Genomic DNA, 20,163 nt, shown 5'->3' with positions numbered 1-20,163 from the left:
AAGTCTCGCTTCGACCTCTCCTCGATCGTGCAAACTTCTGTCCATTGCTAGCCTCCATCTAATTTTACAACTTCGCTCAACAAGGAGCAGAGACTGGGTAAAGGCAATTTTCTCTCTGTGCCCAAAGAAAGATTGACTTATTGAATGTGCGAACGAAACAGGTAAAATTGAGATCAGCCTTAGGCAACTTACAATGAAAATTTGCTGGCATCGACTTTTCGGAAATCCTCCCAGTGTCTCATTATATTACCCTCTAATCTTTACAAGATCCCATTCATACTTCAACGAGACAGATCTGGGTTTGGGCATAAGGTAGAGCAAATTGCTGCCCAAATTCAAATTCGGTTAAATTACGTAAAAAACGTAATTTGTGCAGCATTTTTAGGGGGCTACTCTCTGTAGTTTATTATTCGTGTTTATTCGATTCGCATTATGAATGTTGGAGTATATACTGAATATCAAACGAGATTGAGCCTGAACCAAAACGTTTGTGGGTCTATCTTGTCCGTTGAATTGAAAGGCCTTTCGATTTTAGTCAACAGCATAGAAGCTCATTTTTAGAGACATGGTACTTTGTAGCTTAATTCGTCCCAAACTTCTTACGGCTCTTCACTCAGCAATATACCAAAGGACTTTTCTATTGCCCAAAATCTTTTGCCCCTTCACATTATGGCTATACTGCAAGTAGATACGTTTCAGTTCGCTAGAGCACTTGGGTAAGAAGCGATCATATATATTAAGCTACTGCAATAGAAAACGATCTCATGGGCATGACTATGGAAATCTATTAGAAACCAGAAAGCTATGAAAGATTGGCACAAAATAGGAATTGATCCTGTTGCTCTTTAAGAAATTACTCTTAATCCAAATATGTATTTCAGACTAAAGATATCAGCGTCACCGTAAGCTGTTGCCCTCAAGCGGTGCCAGGGTAAATCTTTTCATTAAATGGCTGGATTGTTCTGTGACCTAAAGGAAGATTTGATGTTAATTGGTGTCGAGCTGATAGCTGCATGCAAAATCTAGCCTTATGCTTTAAGTCATCCATCCTCTTTTATTCAGTGTCCAGAAAAAGTGACCGTCGCGTAACTCACGTGCGGAAGATTTTTACCAAGAGTCTTAATAAATGAATCTTTGTAGAGTTCTACTACATATTCAGTATTTGTAATGAAACTGGCACTAACAAAATAGAAATTGATGTCATCTATCAAGCCTTACTATGTATGGTAATATTATCAGAATTCATCAAATTGGCCAAGACATTTATTTTCCACTGTCTCTTAAAAACAAAAATTTCAACCCTTTATTTATTACAGTTTTAGGTCACTAGGACTCTATTGCCAGAATAGAATTCCCTTTCGATGGTATAGAATTTATTCTTCCTGAAATTTTCAGAAATTAGGCAAGCTAACCGAGATAAGATAAATCACTATGATATATTGTATATCATAGAAACATGACATATAATAAAATACTACTACATTTTACAGTAAGCAAAAACTACCAACTATTGCAATTCGATTTCTAATACTAATTCAATAATGTTTTCTACGTTCTTTCACACAAAGTACATCTACTACACGATTCTGTTTGTCTTCTTAAGGGAAATTTCAGTTTGTTTGCCACTGTAGTCCATCTCACCGGGTAACAAACATCCAATATGGTTACTGCTTATATCTGTGGTTATGGTAGACGCTGTGACAGATGGCCTTGGCTCTTTGGATGGCTCAACCCCGTCCTCAATGACAACAGGCATCGCCCATGATACCCGGCTTATTCGGCTTGACCTCCTCCTGGAGCCGAGGTCATAACCGTCTGTGGAAAGCGACGATCTTCTTCGCTCTTTGCGTTCTGAACTTTCAACGTCATCTTCAGGCGTGATTGAGTTTATGCAATTAAACAATCGAGAACTACTTAGCAATGTTCTGAGTTCCTTCTTTAAATTTCTTGCACGGAAAACAAACAGCAACGGATAGGCAAAAGTTGAACAGTAGGCCAAGTTGTTCGCGATAAAAAATGGTGTAACAAGGCGCTCTCCTTTTTTAAAACCACTAACCATAATAATAATCATAAAAGGTAGCCACGTCAAGAAAAATATTCCCATGACAATGCATATTTTTCTAATGGTTTTGGCTGCTGAAGTTTCTCTGATAATTTTTGCAACTTGCAAAGGGACAATAGCAACCCTGCTCATACGCCTGCCAAACTTAGCCTGCTTTTTGGCGGCTCTTGCGATACCAGCATAGCAGTAAACTTGAATTACTAGCGGCATAACGAACCCAACAACAAAGAAATAAATTCCAAAACTAGAGGACTGAGGCCATAAAACGGTGCATGTCATTACGCTTCTGTTATATCCATAAGAGCCCCATCCAAATACAGGCATTAGGCCAGCAACGATAGAGACAAACCAAATAAAAAATATAATAACGTTCACCTTAAACGAAGTCATATTGATCGGATATGTTAAAGGGTTGACAATGAAATGATGTCGGTCGTAGGCCATGGCGCCAAGTGTTAGCAATTCCACGATAGGAAGGCAGATGGACAGAATTCCGGATACATGGCAAATGAATTCCTTGAAAGGCCATTCTTTCAATGCGAAGCTGATAAATGAAGTTGGCATAGTAAAAATCGACACAGCAAAACTCGATACTGTAAAATTAAATACTAGTTTGTTGGCTGGATTTGCAAGCAATTCTTTGTTTTTCATGAACAACGCTATTGAGACAAAGTTAACGATGATGCTGACTAGTGACAAAAATGCTAGAAGCACCGAGAAAACAACGAGGATCTTTTCGTCTGGTATCTCAGATGGAGGAGTTAGCGATGTGAGGCTAGAGTTGTTAGAAGCAGGCATTGCTGTTGTGAAAACCCGTCTGCTTCCAGACACACGCTGTTAAAGTACGGGTTGTGGCAAAGTTCCACATGAAACTCAATATACTCCCAGTGCACACAATAAAGACTCTGTGTGGTCCTATCCTCGTGCAGCAGGCATCAACAAAAATAAGCATTTAACGTAACCAAACTGGTAACAATCCATTCCAGATAACTATAGATCGGCAAACAGTCATCAAGTTGTCATAAGGGTGTTCTTGAACTTACTTCAGTTGGTGAACATTAAAAGCCTCCTTGCAACTCCTTTTGTATCCCCGCTGTATCAAGCCTTTTTCTACCGATATGTTGCTATACGTTTAGAACAGGCAGCTACTCAATTTGTTGTCCATAACAGATTGTTCCATCGTAAAACCAGTGAAAACCATTAGACACCTTGGTAGTTGATAATGCTCAATAACACTGTATTTGATATGCCAATCGCTATTTGGTCTTCTCACAGTCAAAATATTTCATTAATTGTACAACCCATTGATGTTCATCAATGTTTGCTCTATTTTGCCTCCAAAACAAAAGCCGCCGAATAGAAAAATTCAAGGCCTGGGATACGGCCTGTTGTCTTTGACACAAGGTTGAGCTCCTCGTGTTTGCACATCAGAATTTGGTTGATAAAACGGAAGTTTGTCAGAAATATGATAGCACATTTCCGATTGTGGACTGGAAACAGCTGGATATTTTTCTCGAGGTCGAGCACTGTTGGAGACAGACTTGCTCCAAGCCTATTCCTCCTGTCCGCTTTCTTGTTCCACTTTTCACTTTCTTCATGAGACACAAATAGAGAGGTCACAAAGGTGGAAGCCGAAAATCAGACGATGGGACTAGCAGCTAGCTAGCCCATGTACAACGATGCTCGGGCATTTAAGTAACCATCACTCCTTTGCAGCCCCATTGCCCCCACATCGCCCCACAGCGCCCCAGTTTAAATTTCTTAGATCCATTAAGTTTTCTATTTTGTGTTTTTTATCAATAGCAGCTATTTTTAGTGAAACTCTACTGTTCAACCCAAATTAAGAGCTTAGCTACGTTATTTCTCAAGATATTGATACTATGGTTGTAAAAAACTTCATATTTTTGTCAGGGAACAGTTCTACATAATTTTAGCAACTCACCGTGGTTGGAATGAGCTCATGAAAAAGCCAAAAAGAGTCATGTAAAATTTCAAAAAAAACTATCCATAGTTGCTAAAATGAAAATTGACATTGCTGTCCAGTCAAATCATTATTAAAAATTCAATCTCAAAAACTGATTTCTCGGCGTAGTAATTTAATGCCGTCTCAGCCACCTTGCTTGTTTGTAGCAACTTCTCATGTGGCGCATCCCTAGGCACCGCAGAGCGTTGAGCAAAGTGGGTGGTCTAAAAAGGGGGCAAGACTGAATGAGTGGGACCCAAAGGCCCCATGCCCTGCGATGACTGCACCATAGTCATCTAACTTCCAACGAGACAACATAATCTATCTGATGACGTCATGTTATCTTCTTGCTTTATAGAGGAACAATTTTGATCTGCTCAATCTGCAGATTTCAAGCTCTTCAAATTTCAATAATCGTTAATAACTTTACAAATAAATTTCCTAATAGCAAGAATGTGATATGAAATTTTATAGAATATTCATACACTAATAGAACAAATATAAAAGGAAAAGAGGGAGCATAATTTTCAAAAGGAGGAACTTTTCAGTTACAAGACTATTCAGAGAAGAGCAGGAGTGCTGCTAGCCTGTGTACCAGACCCCTTACTTGAAAGTAAAGGTCTTGAGCACAGGCTAGAGTGTTGCAAGTGCAAAGCAAAACGATCAATTACTAGTAAGGATAGGGGAAGTACAGTAGAATCCCGTTATAACGTACTCTGTTATTACGTACTTTCGGATATAACGTACTGGTGTGCAAGGTCCCGGCAAAAGGTGTGCTTGGTTTTAATCAATTTTTACTTACCCTCGTTACAACGTATTTCGGATATAACGTACTTAATACGTTGGTCCCTTAAAGCACGTTATAACCGGATTATACTGTAATGCCATAAAACAAACTTCAACCTTACAGTTCAAAAACAGAAAAATGTCTGTGCTGACCTATTGTTTTAGAAAAAAGGGACGTAAATTGACAATGCAACTTTTTTGGGAGAGGGGGAGACTTTCGACTGCTTTTTGTATCTCGCAATATATCAATTGCTTTTTGTATCTCGCTGGGGGGGGGTATGAGATACAAAACCATATTTTACCGACAGAAATTATTTTGTTACATTAATGTTTTGTTATAAATTTAATTCTACCGACGAGTTATCTCAAAGTTGGGGGCGTGTATACCCCCCACACCCCCGCACGCTACGCCCTTGATTATAGAGCAGGTTAGGGGGCAAACGGCCTCCAGCCAAGACTCAAATAGGCGAGAGAATTCAAATTTTATAGCAGATAATCAGCTGTAACCATTAGTCGATTGTTAATTTTTCCATAAACTTGACTACTCTCTAAGTAACTTTGAAAAGAAAAGTTCGAGTTTTTCACATTAAATATAAACAAAGTGGTTATCTTTTATCCACATAATTATAACCCCAGTTCCTTAGTTTTCACAGATTTTTGCTCGCCTTGACTCTATTTTGCTTCACTTTTACAAGATCTTCCCGTTGAATAAATGCAAAAATTTGCACAGAATGACGTCCAGAGTCAGGAAGACATTACGGTCACACGACCACTGACCGGAGGATGGTCCACGAAAAACAGTAGAAGCTCCTATAACACACCCAAGCCACATCCACTTTCTATTGTATTTTGAGGAAGGTTTGCCTTCTGTGAATTTTTTGTCTGGAGGAAGGTTAACAACTTTTCTGGACCCTGATGACGTCATAATCATTTTTAGACTGGGATCGAAACTGGAATGGAAACGAAGCTGTCCTCCAATCCCTCCTTATCTTCAACAACAAGATGGCACCACCAACCGAAGAAAACTCGGAGCAGGATGAAACTGATGATTTAACTGAAGAACAACATTCTAAATTAGTGCAATTTCAAGTATGTGTAGCATAGCTTATTTTTCAAGAGCAATCATTTAAAATTTTTGTCAATATTTCTTAAGTTGCGAGTTATTATTGCTACGGCCTAAGTTCTTTATATAAGAAAACATACTACCATTACCGTGTTCGCTTGAATCAGGATGTTCCCAGATGTTGTGTTTACAAAACAGCAAGTCCTAAATAAAAGTCAATAAGTATTTGGTTATCGCGCTGTTCTATGTTTACTTCATTTACAGATCTATGTTTGCATTTTCAACATAGGTAAATAGGGGTTTATTTTTTTAATACAGTGATAGTGTTCAATAGAGGGAAAAAGTGTATGTTTGCATCTTTTTTAAAATCCCCCCTCTCCCCAATTTTTAAAGTGTGTTTATTGTTTTGATTAAAACTAAGGTGTGTTTTTACTATAATTTCCATTCAGGTATTCACCGTTCTGGGTTCCAGACTGCAAAGTTTGGGTTCCCCGCGCAATAATTTATTGCTCAAATCCCATCCGCGCATTTTTCCAAATTTAGATTAATCCGAGCAGTTGGAACATGGACTTTCGTGTGAATTCTGCGCATAGCCTAATCTTGAGCCCTAAAAGTGCTATTTAAAAATGAAATCCCACAGCTTTTAACCTGTCATTTTGCAACATGCTTTGTTCCTGTGCAAGCGTAAGCGACAGAAAATAATTCCCCGCACACAAAATACTTTGCACTCTGGTCTGGGTTGATGTTATTGATTCTGTATCTCGCTATCTACAGACCTTTCTCAAAAATGGATTAGACCGTTGGGTCACGATTTACTTTGTTCTAAATATTTGGATAATTCTTTAGATTTGACCGGAATTTGCTGCTGTAGTGAAAACATTTCACTACAGCAACAAATTTCATTGAAATGTATAGGAAAAGCCTAATTTTGAAAATAGGATAGTTTGCTGCCTGATGGCCAAACAACATGAAATTTTCAGCACAGACCAATTTCAACATGAAGATTCCAATTTTATATCTACTTTTTGCAAATATGGAGATAAAAATTTGCCTGGAACAGAGAATAGTTACATTTTGAATCATAAGTTTTATATCATACCTAATAAATTTTTGTTTACTCAATTGCAACCAACAGGAAGTAACTGGAACAGATTGCTTAGAAGAAAGCAAACAGAAGCTTATTCAATACAACTGGAACCTTGAGGTAAGATTGCAGAGAAAATATAAAACCGATTTACACTTGGTTACATGATCTGGCCAAAAATTGCTATTGTGAACATTTACAACCTATATACAAAGATGGATAACACTCTCAGACATCATTAAAATAATTTTTTTACACTCACTCTTTAACTATGGAAATAAAAAGTCTTTTTAAAACAATGAAAAAAGCTTCCTCAAGTGATGCATAGATTTAACAAACCCCCAGCTCCGTAATAACTGTTAAGTAACTGTAATTCAAGCTCTCAAAGGTGGTGAATGGAACTGTTCCAGCACAGTGCAAGTGTAAACATGGAGTGATTTTGATCTGTACTGATTGTTGGTGGTATTTCCATTATGATTAGTCCAAAATAGTTATCTAACAGTTTGAATCCTTACCAGTGTAAATGGGCTCTGTGAGCCATAAAAGCGAAAGTTTATGTGTTCAAAAGTGTTATTGAAACAGTTATACCAACAGGGGGTCATAACCCCCAAAGTTTTACAAGATATATAATTTGTTCCTTGTCAAGCTTTTCTGCCCTTTTGCCTCCTACTTTGAACATTAAGGCCTGGGCTTTGTTGCTAAGGGTTCAATGCTTTTGTTTAATAGTCAACAAGAGTTTTGTTGTTAAAAACCATCTTATTTCTAAAATAATACTCTTTATTTGTTTCTAGAAGTAGAAATCATGCTTTTTTGTCTGTAGCCTTTTTAAGATGCTTTGAAAAATGGAACAGGAAGATTCAAAGTTGTCTTTCCTAATTCAATGTACCATTTGATGTTTAAACAATAATATTTATCTTTTGTTCAATATTCTCAGTTAGCTTGGATCTTTTTAGCTTGCTGTCCATGCTTCTTTCAACGAATCAGAGGGAATCCCACCTCCTCCACAATATGATGAAATAGAAAATGAAGAAGACACTGTTAATGTAATCCCCTCATTTAACGAGCCTTTAGATGGGTAGGTATTGCATAATAATATATTTTTTATTTGTTAGCTAGTAGAAATATCATGTGAAAACGTATAGAGTTATTATTATTGCAAATTGCTCTGAAACTGTCTTTGAATTAGTAGATAGCCCGAGTAATACTTTAGAAGTTCTAATATGCAGATAGACAGCTTCTGCCCATAAGTGTGTTGTGCTGTCTCAAGTACAGTATCAGACAGTAGCTAACAACCAGAGTTCGTTTTATTGAAGTTTTTATGCAATGGATTGGAGGCTTGTTTGTTAGACTGTACTCCCCCCTATGTCTTGTTTTAAAATTTGACTTCATAGAAACAGCAGATTTGATAATAATTTTTATGATATTACCTTGTCTTGACAGCATTTCAAGATATCCACTTGTTTTTTTATGAATCTATTTTTCTACATTTTAGACCAGTTGTGAGAACAGGAATATCGTCCTTAGCAAATAACAGAAGAATGGTATGTACCTCCCAATGAAATTAACTCTTGAATTTTGAATCTATTTTCTGTTTAATTTTGGGAAATAACTCTATGATTTTTGTTCTCTTTGAGAATGAAGACAGAAGAATTTCTTTTCACATCACCCCTTTGAATTCTCACATAATTTTTCAGTAACTTAATTTTCTTTGATTTAGAATAAACTACACATTTTGAACCTTTTGGTGGCCAGCCTGTTCAGTATTAACCTATCTTTGATTCTGTAAATTATGACATTATCTCATTGAATATTTTACCCATATGGCTTTTCTCATTGAATAGTCTACCCATAAAGAAATTTTTATTTGATGCCGTTCATTCATTAATACAACCATCGATCGATTAACGTGTCCCAGCCATCCATCGATTAACCCAGCGAGTCTTATTTTACGTGCAGAGAACACTGAGCCAGAGAAGAGACGATGTGCCTATTGCTTGTCTTGATTCTAACTGAACTAAGATTGCTTTTAAATTAACATACTTATATACAAAAATGAATATCTAAAATTATAACGAATCATGTGAGAAAACAAAAGATAGGAAGGGGGAGTAAAGGTGATGAATAAATTAAATAGCATGGCAAAAACAAAGTAAACAACAAAGAATAACGAATGTGGGATATGAGAGTGACGTAGAGGATGCCTGTGCTGTGCTGTGGAAGGAAAAATCGATGTAAACAGGCCTACACAGAGTCACTACACAGATACAGAGCTTTAGAGAATGACCTAGGACCCCATGTTGGGCATTTTGCCAAGTAATGACACTGTTTAATAAGGAACATACCTAGTTAAAAGGAATAATCACTAGAACATGCTTTGTTTTTTCTATGCTGAACACTGATCAGCCATATTTTCATTTCAGAGTTGGACAGAGTGGCTTGTTGGTTTGGTTCTGGTCCCATATCGATTTACATACAATACTATTAGAGATTTTATCACTTATATTAGTAAGTTAAAGCCATTTGCTTTATGCGACGCTGTTGACGGTTTTTGTAAAAGTTTCTTCACCTCGCCCATGCTAGTTCATTTGAAATATTTAATGGAACTCTGTTCCAGGGTCAGAGAATATGTGAAATATGAAAGGATTCAGCGGTAACCATTTTCATGGTTTAGTTGGGCTAAGGCTATGAGTTATGGAAGACCCTTGTAAAGTTTTGTTTCAGTCTCTTACATAGATTTGGAGAAAAATTCAATCATGTAACCAAGGCAAGTACAACACTGCCTATACAGCATCAAGCGCTCTATGACAAATCAGTAAAACAGTAATTTGTATATTAAGCTAGATATATGTTTACAAATAAGAGAGAAGACACATTTGATTTTGAAATATTGAACCATGACTTTATCCCTTTTGTCATATAGAAAAAACCATAAATTCTGTAAAATTATTCTTCTTCATCGTAGTTCGAATCGTTTGGCCGTCTTTTGGAAGAGGTATGTGATAGGAAATTTTCAACTTTAGGTTTATATGATTTTACATCTTTAATCTCTTTCAATCTGAAATGAGAATATCAAAGATTGTCTTGTATCATGTGCACGTACGAGTTAATACAGTTTTTTTAGTTTGTGTTAACATAGTTGTAGAAATGAATTTATACTACGTTATGACTCAGCTTTATTGGTAATGGCAGAGCTACACTTAAGTGTATTCTTTAGAGGCTTCATTTATTTTAATATCTTGCCCACTTCATTTGTTGCAAAGAACAAGACCTTCCCCATTAGACTTAAACATTTAATCAAACCCTACGAAAGACGTTTAGTGACAACAGTAATTGATAGTCCGTAACGGTCACTGATGCAAATAAATTTGGCTGTGTAGGAAGTGGAGACCCAATTGAAGATGTTTTACAATTCAAAAGACAGTTTGAAGATAGCTATGGATTGGAGCACCCAACTCTTTACCAAGGAACCTACAGTCAGGTGTGTATTGCCTTCCATCTTTTTGACTTTGACAATCCAAATAATAACAAACATTTGCCATTGCAATTAAAGGTGTTCAAAAAGCTCAACATCTAAAACCGAATTATTACTCTTTCGTTTGGTAACTGAAAAAGTTTGATCTCATTTCTCGGGGGTAGGGAGGGGGCAAATGAAGCTAATGCGTGAATTCCTATTAGCAGTAGCATTTTAGGGATCTTCAGATGAATCATTACCCCCGGTTTTTATGATATCAACAAAATATATAGCTGTCAGATCAAAGGTGAATCACTACCCCCCGGCCATAAATACTTACTTGTACACAAATACTGAGTTTTTACTTTGACATTCGAACCTTGCACCTTCAACTTTGTACCTGCACATTCACCTTTGATTTCGACAGTTGATTTTTTACTTAGATTATTCGACTCTGTAGAAATACTAATCTCCATTTTCAGGCCCTGAGCGACGCAAAAAAGGAATTGCGGTTTTTACTGGTTTATTTACATTCAGGGTCACATCAGGACACCCCGACATTCTGCAAGTGAGAATTCTTCTAATGTTGCAGTAGTTTTTCCTTAAATGACAATTAGTTCAATGCATACCTACGTCATTATATATAGATAATCACGCCACTTTCAAGTCAACATTGCGTAGGTTGAATTCGCCTATGTCGAGAAATAGTGTCTGATGAAGTAAAGTTTTTAGCCGTCCTGACTGATTTGTGTCATGTGGTTCGTACTGACTAATTTCTCTATGTTCCTAGCTTTCCACTGTTTTGTTTGTATTAATAAAGCGAAAACAACTGTTCTGGCAAGAGCATTCAGAAAACGGAAAAACAATTGCCATATTTCCTTTCAATATTTGTAGCAACCTTCTTCTGTTTGAGAATCCAACTCCTGATGTTCCTGAACCCGGTTTAGTTTACAATCATGCCCGTCCTGTCCCGCGATATTCTTAGCAGTTACTACCGGGCCTCCAGTAATTTTGTCACAGACAGTGGCACTTAAAACCTACCCACTCTAGCCAGCAACACCATATTAACCTTTCATTGTTATAAATTCTTTTTCTCTTACCCCTGAGATAAATTTTCTGTTGCCACAACGGCTACCTGAATTGTATACTCTTCCTTTACAGGGATGTTCTATGTAACCCTGGCTTTAAAGAATACATCAATGGAAATATGCTTTTTTGGGGTTGTGATGTCAACACATACGAGGGGCACAGAGGTACGCAGTCCTGTATATACATTAATGCTTCTGTCTCAATTGCTCTGTTTATTTACAAGTTCATTAATAGGCTACTTTTTGAAGAAAATAAATATGCTTTCTTTTAAAGTTAGCCTATTCTTTTCTAATCCAGGTAGGGTGAAATAAGCGTATGGTTTCGTCCGATTTGATTAGGCCTTCTACTTTTGGCAACAAATTGCAGGAACACCAGCAACCTTGAATATGAGGGTGATCCGTGTTCCATCTAAACTTCTTAGCGGATGCAGCTTATAATGAAAAAAAGCTATTGCTATGTAGGCAGAAACTTGTGACTGTCTTCTCGAACACATTTAGTGGTATTTTCTTTATTAAAAGGGGCTTATTCCACAGTATTAATTTTTCATTTAAGTTCTACAAATGTTGCTTGTCTGAAATTAAATAGATGTAAAACTCATTTTTGCAGTTTCAAAGGCTGTTAGAGAAACAACGTATCCATTTTTGGCAGTTATTTGTTTAAGGGACAACAGAATGACAATTGTATGGAGAATAGAAGGTGAGACGGGAGTTTACTGCTTTATTTTTCGTAGCATAGCTATCAATTTCCAGTGGCTGTTTAGCAGTCTTTATCTTCCCCTTCGCATTAGTGACGAAACTCCAATTTCATTTTAAAAAGTATCAACTAAAACTGAGCAATTTGGAGTGATTATGGAGAGACAAGAAATTATTTTGAAACTTAAACCCATGAAGGTGATAACAACAGTCAACGTCACAGACATGTCAAATGCTCGTCTCTCAATATTCCGTTACGTCATAGGAACCTGTTAGCAACTGCACTTTTCGGTCAGGGTGTGCTAGCGTTATACATGGCGTATTACCCTGCTACCGTTATACACGAACTGTTTTTGCAATCCCCTTAAACCTTCCCCGATACTTTCCAACTGCTGATAAATCGAGTTTTCGTTTAACCTGAACAATTTTCGTCGTTCCCTTGAATGCCCTACTTCACTTGGGGGAATTTCCCCTCCTTTCTCACGGTTGCCTAATCCATGTAACATTCTTTGTTTTGAGACATAATCATTCATGATCTTCTAATCTTTTAGGTTTCATGCCCGTGGATCAACTGATCGCATTATTATCAAGAATTATCGCTGAAAATGAACCTTCATTGATAGCTGCCAGAGCAGAAAGGTAAATCGTGCACGAAAAATAGGATAACCACCCCAACCCTCTAATACGCTCCAACCCTAAACAACTTTTTGTGAAATAAACCACCCTCTCTTGAATGAGCTACGGAGGAAGAAAATTTACCCTGGTGATATTTTTGGCTGCTGCCCACCACCACCTTCGAATGAGCCCACTCCTCCAACCAAGCCTTCACTCCAAAATATTTTTGGATAAACAAGCCCCAGGGGGATTATTCAAGAGCTTACAGTATTGCTTCAGAGCTACAGTATAAATGAAATTTAAAAACACTACAACCTTAATTATGTTTGATGCAACCTATGAATAAGGACTACTGCAGCTTGAGATGCAAAATAAGCTCTTAAAATGCCTTAATTTGGTAGCAGTAATGTGTTCTTAAGCGTTAATTACGTGGAGTACTGATGGCTTAGGGGTCGAGCTACCTTTTGGACTTTTTATTCAGTCATCCCCGGAATCTGTCAGTCATTTCTTGTAGAACCGATAATATTTGGAAAAAAAGCAAAAGGCACTATATTTTCCTAATTTACTATCCAGTCCGGAAAAGACGGTTTTGGGGTCTGGAATAAAAGGGTTGGGTAGAAAATTTCCCAAACAATAATAAACGTGGTGAATGGCTAACAGTTCCTTTAAATTTGAAATCGATGAAATATAAACAAGACGTCTAAATCTGCCCCCATTTTTCTAAGAGCGTCACTAACCTTCTGAAAAGGCTTTAATGTCAGGGAGAACCCAGGGTCATAATTTTTTCATGTATCCGTAGCTCTCTCTATTCTAAGTGCCTAGGATTTAGGTTTGTAGAAGAGAGGAGCAATCTGTTTGCTTAAGCACCAATCTAACGTAAAATATTTCTCTGTTGCTGTTGCCTATTATTTGACGGGAGAGTCCTACCTCCCTTGTGTACAAGAAGTCATTAATTCAATGCTCACAGAGGCCTTTTTATGTTTTTCAGAGAGGAGCGAAGTCTTTCGCAAACTATCCGAGAAGAACAGGATAGGGCATATAAAGTTGCCTTGGAACAAGATCGTGAAAAGGTATTTCAAATCGTCGAGTATATTTAAAGTCCTTTTGGATGTGTAGCCAAAAGACACGTGAACTTTGTCATCTCTTCCAAGCTTGTTTGATTTTAACAATCTTTCTGGTCGTCACTATGTAAGTGATGATCGTCTTGGAAGTTCTAAGTATGAATGCTTGTTGATGTTATGCCAATCATCTATCAGGCAAGGAAGAAGAAGGCCTTAGAAGATGCAAAACGCCAAGAAGAAAACGAACGTCGGGATAAAGAAATGGAAAAACAGCGGCAAGTAGAGGTAACGAATCAAGTTTTCAAGATTTTTTTGAATAAGATCTGCCACGTTGTTAAGCATAAGGCAATTTATCTTCTGCGCATGCGCGAAAATTTTCACAACATTTTTCTAAATTTTCTGAAAAATTGTCTTTAAATTGCAAATTGACTTAGAGAAACCCTCCACGTGGCTTTAGACAATGGTCCAAACTAAATTCTCTTAGATTAGATAATAATTCATCCCACATGCGTAGCGAGTTGGTTTGTTGTATTCAGTTCATGATCAAATATGCCTTTTCATTGGCTGATCTGCCACGACCATCAGGGTCCCCGATCCCTGACAAAGTCGCCGTATTCAGCCAAGATGACTCCCAGTCATATGAAGCAGGGGGCCCATTAATATGGCCCTACTGCGCCGACGGCTGGGTACATTCGTTCACCAAACAGAAAAATATAAATCACCAGTTCAAAACTATGGAAGTGTGATCCTTTTGTCCGTCATTATGACATCAAAATTAAAATAGACCGTTAACATTCGATGGTGCCACTTCTAATTTTTCCAGTGCTCTCCCCGATTCTTGTTTAATTCGTTTTGTTTTTAAAGTTTATTTGTCGTGTCCCTCTAAATAGCTTGTCATAAAAGTTGGTTTTCCCTTTTCGTGGTTGTTGATAATTGGCGCTGTTTGAGCGGAGACGTTCCCGATTTTTGGATATTTTGTATCTTGAATCATGTAGGTGAAATGAAATCAAATGGCATCAAATATTTCCTATGGCTGTCATAGTTTTTTAAATTATACGCTTAACCATATCCTCAAGAGAGTTTTGAGAATAACCTATCCCTAAATTTGGAAACAAGAATATTTGAATAATTTTTCAAGCAATCATTTTGTCACATTTTACACTAGCTAATATTAAGCTGTGAAAAAGCTCCGTATATTGCCACAGGATTTTGAATATTTTACCTAGAATTCGATGCTTGTCATTGTATGGAATATTTCTATACAGTTAACATCGCTCTTGTTACGTAATTATGTTGTCGTCTCTTCGCTATCATGGAATGATCGTTTCTGACCTCGTAAGCGATTGAGTAATGTTCCCTGTCATTTCTTTATGCTTTACTACTTTTACCCCCAACGACGTAAAAGGTGCATTTTATCCCTTTTTAAGGTTGATGTTGTTCTTGTACTCCTCAGGTCACCGTCAAAAGAAAAGCGGATTGTCGCCAGAGGCTTGAAGAAATTCCGGAACCGGACTCTACAGTTTCTGATGCTATACAGATCCGGATTAAGTTACCAAATGGCGTTGTATTATGTCGCAGATTCCTGACATCGGATCAATTTGAGGTACTGATCCAAACGTTTTTTATCACATTTTTATTTGCCCAATTTTTCTGAATAGGTTTTTATTATCCGATTTTTCCATGTTATGTTGGAATTTGTTCGTAATAAAAAGTGTAGAAAAATTCCTTGAATCCGCAGGCTGAATGGCCTATTAAGCACCTCCAACATACCTAACTTTGGGTAAAAATGTAGGATCGATTCCATCCAGTTACAGAAAATCATGGGTATCTTTTTAGCGTGTTTATTGCTTCTTTAATGCTACTTAGACCATCAGGATAAGATAACTTTGGTGTGTTAATGTTTGGTTTTCCCAAGTAAAATATCAATATTAGTATTTTTTCTTGTTAGTGTTGCTTCATAAAAAATATGACTGCTCTATCTAACACCTAAATTTTTGAAGATATGAGGAAAAAGCCTTGTATCTTTTCTATTGGTCTTTTCTGCGCTGTCAAACTTTCACACATCCTTTGCCTTCTTAGAGCGCATTTTGATTGCAGAGTTGAATCAAAATTATCACATAACACTCCGTACACATTTGTCCAGTGACCTTATCTTTCCCTGAAAAGCTGCGGCTCATAATGATTTGATTTACATTGATTGTTTTTTATGTTGACTTAAAAGAGTTTCTGTGCATCTTTAAATGCGCCCAAAGAGCTTGTTATAAATTGATTTTTCCATTTCTTTCTTCACAGCTCCTGGTTGACTTCGTTTTCGGACATGAAGACACTCCTAAGGAGTTTGCTTTAAACTCGAATTTCCCAAGAAAAACTTTCCAGACAGACTCGAACACGAATCAAACACTTGCAGAAGTTGGTTTAAGTTCTTCAGCGGTATTGTTTGTTCAAAATTTAACTGAAGATAGTTCAGATGAGGATTAAATCTAGGTAATAAGGAATAACTGTTATTAGAATATTTTTAATTTATACCCCTTTGCTTTGCAACTGTCCGAGGTATAGATAACATTGTTGTTCACGCAAGACCTAATAATTTATCAAAATAGTTTTACAGTAATTGCTTATTATTTTAACCCTAGTTAAGCCATAAGCGTTACTATATTTTGCTCCAATCAGATATTTATTCATAGTATTTTGATCTGCTTGGAAAATCATAGCATTTTGTCATTTATAAGAAGTATAATGATCAAAGACTGGACTCAGTGACGTCATCTCCCTGTTGCTGCAGGCGTATACTGTGTGTATATAGCTAGGGTTCTCATTGCCCTGTTTTTTATCTAACTGCAAAGAAGGGATCGTGAAAACCAGTGGGATTCTCTTAAAAACCGTCGAAGACCTTCTGCACCCTTAAATACTTTGCATTTGTTTTTCTCCTCGACACATTCTTTATTCTTTCACACCGATGCATCATAGGCCTTTTGATTTGAATTGCCTCCTTTCTCTATGATTTCATTCTTGATTATTTTCATTGGCCTAACCAAGTAGGATAAGGAAAAAGATAATGTGTCTCACCCAATGGTCAACTTAGAAGTCTATGCATTTCCTCTGGATCCAATGTTAAAAGCTTGTAACAGGGGATTCCTGAGATTTTCCATGTATGAAGTGCGTAGCTCCAGGCCTTCTGACGTAGTCAAGCCTTTCATCGCCAAGCCAACTCTAAGGGACTGTCCCTGTGATGGTTCTGCCTTGATGTTGTGCTAATCACCATCATTTGTTTTGGTAGCTACTTCACATTGCTCCTTTAATTATCTTTTAACCTCTATAAATCCATACTGAATACTGAAGATTTACTTCTTTGAAAAACATAAACATAACATAGATAATTAAGAACACAGACCGTAATCAGACGCAAGGAGTTCTCTCGTTGCTTTCCTTCATCTTTGTTAGAACCTTGACCGGTTAAAGATTTATCAAGAATTTAAGTGACCAGTACTTTGGTTATTTACGGCTTGGTTTCTTATAGACAGTTTTTTATTGTAGAAGAATGAAATAGTGGGAAGAGGATAAAGAGGCTACTTGGGTGGGTGCTATTCCCCATCAGACTGCTTTCTCTATTGTCAAAGTGGTTTTAGTTATGAAGAGATTGTAAATAAACGGTTTCACCTATCCTTCACATGTCTGACGCAAAGGGGAAATATTCTTCATGAAATTTTGTGAAGTGATATTTCCAAGTTCCAAAAGTGTTGATTGAATTACAGTTTGTGTTTACCTGTATTGCAACAGTTTCCCTTGAGGTGCTGAAAAATGCCCAATGACATTTGCTAGATATAAAGCAGAGAGAGAACAAGAAATCGACACAATGTATGTTTCCAACTTCACTGCTTTTGTGCCACCATTTTGTTGTATATGATTAATCAATGCCAAGAGCAGTGCTGCAATGCTTCAATCTGATTGAATGCATTAAAGATCTAATCGAAGCTTGCAACATTTCAAGAGCAACCAACCTACGTAGCAACGGTTTTAGATTACTCTATCATAACCTCTTGATAAAGGAAAATCGTTTACAACTAAAACAGTGAGCAAATCAGTTTTTGAAGCTGGCCTTTAGGATTTTACCTTAATAGGAATTGGTGTTTATATTTGATTTGCATAGCAACGTTTACGTAGATATGCAATCTGATGTATGACTGGTTAAAGGGAAGTCAGGTTATAATTTTGTGCCATATAAGTTCTTAATTAGTGGGTTTTTATTTATCTTATTGCATTGATATTAGCCACAAAGTGTATTGCGCGATAGGCAATGAGATTGCCAGACACTGTTGTGGATTCTTAGGACCTAGTGCATAACTTATAAAGCTTACTGTACTTAATGCCTTAAACGCATAATATGTACAGTTACTGCCTTTAATCGATCTACCATTTATGAATCCAGGGACGGACTGTGACGTGTTTTATGAGCTATACACGCAAACTTAACATTATTTACTTGAAATTTCAACAGCTTTTGTTGCCAGTCCGCCCCTGGGCCTGTTGCTTGGAAAATAAGGTTATTTCAGCAAAGAGTCAAATTCAGCATAAAGACAAAGTTGGGTAACTTTCAACTAGTTGTGAATGAGTGTCCTCCTTGCCCGTGGCTTCCCTTGCAGGTTGCGTGTCTCGGTGGCGTTTTCAGGTGCAGTTGCGTTTTGTTGCTGCTGTTGTTGCTGCTGCTTGACAACTCCTTGTTTCTCTTCCTCGCAAGCTCTTAACAGCTCCTTGATATCTTCCTGTATCAGTCTTGGCTCTGTTCGTGGCGTGTATCGTCTAAAAGGCTGGCCATTATGGTCGATAAGCCACTTCGAGAAGTTCCATGATACATCGTTGTTTCTTATCGGTGTCCATGTGATATCGCTACGGTTTGCTATCAAACCGAAGGGAGATGGACATCGGGCCTAAAATGAATGTTTTGCTCGTTATCAAGAATGCATCGCCAGGAAAATATTGATGTCTTTTGCCATCTCTGACTATTTCAAGTTCGTAAGATTGGTAACTTTAATTGGTAACATTGAATAAAACCATCAAGGGCAGTACCCGCACGTTTACATCTAGAACCTGTCATCCCAACCTTGATTTACACAACTTTTTTCACATCCCATTTTACCATATGAACGATCACTGCTGTCATGATTATGGTGAAACGCGAATCAGTTTCATATTAAAGCCGTTAAGGATGGGGTATTCCCTCCCCAGTTGACTGTACTGTATTGTTTACTACCTAGCTTCTGAAGGTAGTTTTAGGACACTGAAAAGCTATGCTTATCGAGCAGTGTCCTGGTCTTTCCTCTCGATATGACCACACCTCAGGATTCATACGCCTAGAATTACAGAAAGCTGGCGACTCTCCTCACTCTGAGGGAAAGTTTGGTCACGTCAGGGACTCATACCACGGACCCTTTGGTCCTTAGTCAGCGACCCTAACCACTGAGGCATCCTCACAGTTTATCAGTTTATTGCCACTGCATGCTAAAGGTATCAAGCTACAACCGAAACCATGTTCAATTTATAAGAGAAAAGTCACATGTGTGATATTTCAATTTCTTTATAACATCAGTGTTTTAATCTTTTTTCATTTTTGTTTTTTCTTTCTTTATTATCGATAACCATAACAAATTCATTAGCCCATTCCTCAAGTTATATAAAACATTTTCTTAATTATGTAACAGATAATTATGCAACACACAGCAGGTCACAAGGTTCAAAGGAGAACAACTTAAAAACTGCTCTTGTTCTATAAAGTATGTTCATACCTTCAAAAAAGTGAATATGGGGCTTTCACTCTGGCCATTGACCAAAAGCTTCCCGGTCAATGGGAAATTTGGAACGAATCCATACCCGGGCCGGACGTGCTTCAGTGTGTTCAACAACTCGAAGTTCTCAGATGGCTCTTGGTATCCAAATTGGTTGCACGGGAAAGCAACAACATCGAGGTAACACTTGCTAGAATTCTCTGCTGTTGCGTCCAAGGCTCCAAGCTCGCTTTTCAATGCATTCAAAGCTCTGTACTGAGGTGTATAACCTCAGAAAGATGCTACGTTTAAAGCGACCATAACCTTCCCTTTGAACTGGTTGAAGGAAATTGTCTCCCCATCTAAAGAACCAGTGCTGAACTGGAAGAAGTCTCCTTCCCCTCCATAACATTCGCTGTACTCAAAAGGCGTGGCTAGGCCGTACGCCAAAATACCACATAAACTCAAAAGGCCAAGCAGGCCATCGACCCGGCCCTCTCGTGCCATATTGTTTATGTTGTCTTTTTACTATTTCAAT

At 37.5% G+C, this 20,163-nt stretch overlaps 3 protein-coding genes across 3 annotated transcripts; 1 reads left to right on the top strand and 2 right to left on the bottom strand.

The window, feature by feature from the left end:
* Nucleotides 1-1,426: 1,426 nt before the first annotated feature.
* Nucleotides 1,427-3,713, bottom strand: LOC135696614 (G protein-coupled receptor 161B). Its single transcript, XM_065216071.2, has one exon. The coding sequence runs from the start codon at nucleotides 2,858-2,860 to the stop codon at nucleotides 1,577-1,579; it is 1,284 nt and encodes a 427-aa protein (XP_065072143.2). The 5' UTR covers nucleotides 2,861-3,713; the 3' UTR covers nucleotides 1,427-1,576.
* Nucleotides 3,714-5,742: 2,029 nt separating this feature from the next.
* On the top strand, nucleotides 5,743-18,787 carry LOC135696610 (FAS-associated factor 2). Its single transcript, XM_065216066.2, has 15 exons — nucleotides 5,743-5,900; nucleotides 7,010-7,078; nucleotides 7,912-8,033; nucleotides 8,451-8,499; nucleotides 9,379-9,463; nucleotides 9,921-9,950; nucleotides 10,336-10,436; nucleotides 10,892-10,977; nucleotides 11,571-11,662; nucleotides 12,105-12,194; nucleotides 12,742-12,829; nucleotides 13,794-13,875; nucleotides 14,062-14,151; nucleotides 15,320-15,469; nucleotides 16,159-18,787. Exons 1-15 carry the CDS (start codon nucleotides 5,814-5,816, stop codon nucleotides 16,342-16,344), a joined length of 1,407 nt encoding a protein of 468 aa, XP_065072138.2. The 5' UTR covers nucleotides 5,743-5,813; the 3' UTR covers nucleotides 16,345-18,787.
* Nucleotides 17,723-20,163, bottom strand: LOC135680987 (glutathione peroxidase 2). The gene is made up of 2 exons (XM_089113703.1): nucleotides 19,647-20,163; nucleotides 17,723-18,791 (listed from the first exon to the last, which is right to left on the bottom strand). Exons 1-2 carry the CDS (start codon nucleotides 20,130-20,132, stop codon nucleotides 18,462-18,464), a joined length of 816 nt encoding a protein of 271 aa, XP_088969829.1. The 5' UTR covers nucleotides 20,133-20,163; the 3' UTR covers nucleotides 17,723-18,461.

This window comes from Rhopilema esculentum, chromosome 18 (genome assembly GCF_057945365.1).
Source record: "Rhopilema esculentum isolate cy_ngs chromosome 18, ASM5794536v1, whole genome shotgun sequence".
NCBI classification, from domain to species: Eukaryota; Metazoa; Cnidaria; class Scyphozoa; order Rhizostomeae; family Rhizostomatidae; genus Rhopilema; species Rhopilema esculentum.
The sequence above is the reverse complement of the archived record's forward strand: the minus strand, read 5'-3'. Positions and strand labels throughout refer to the sequence as shown.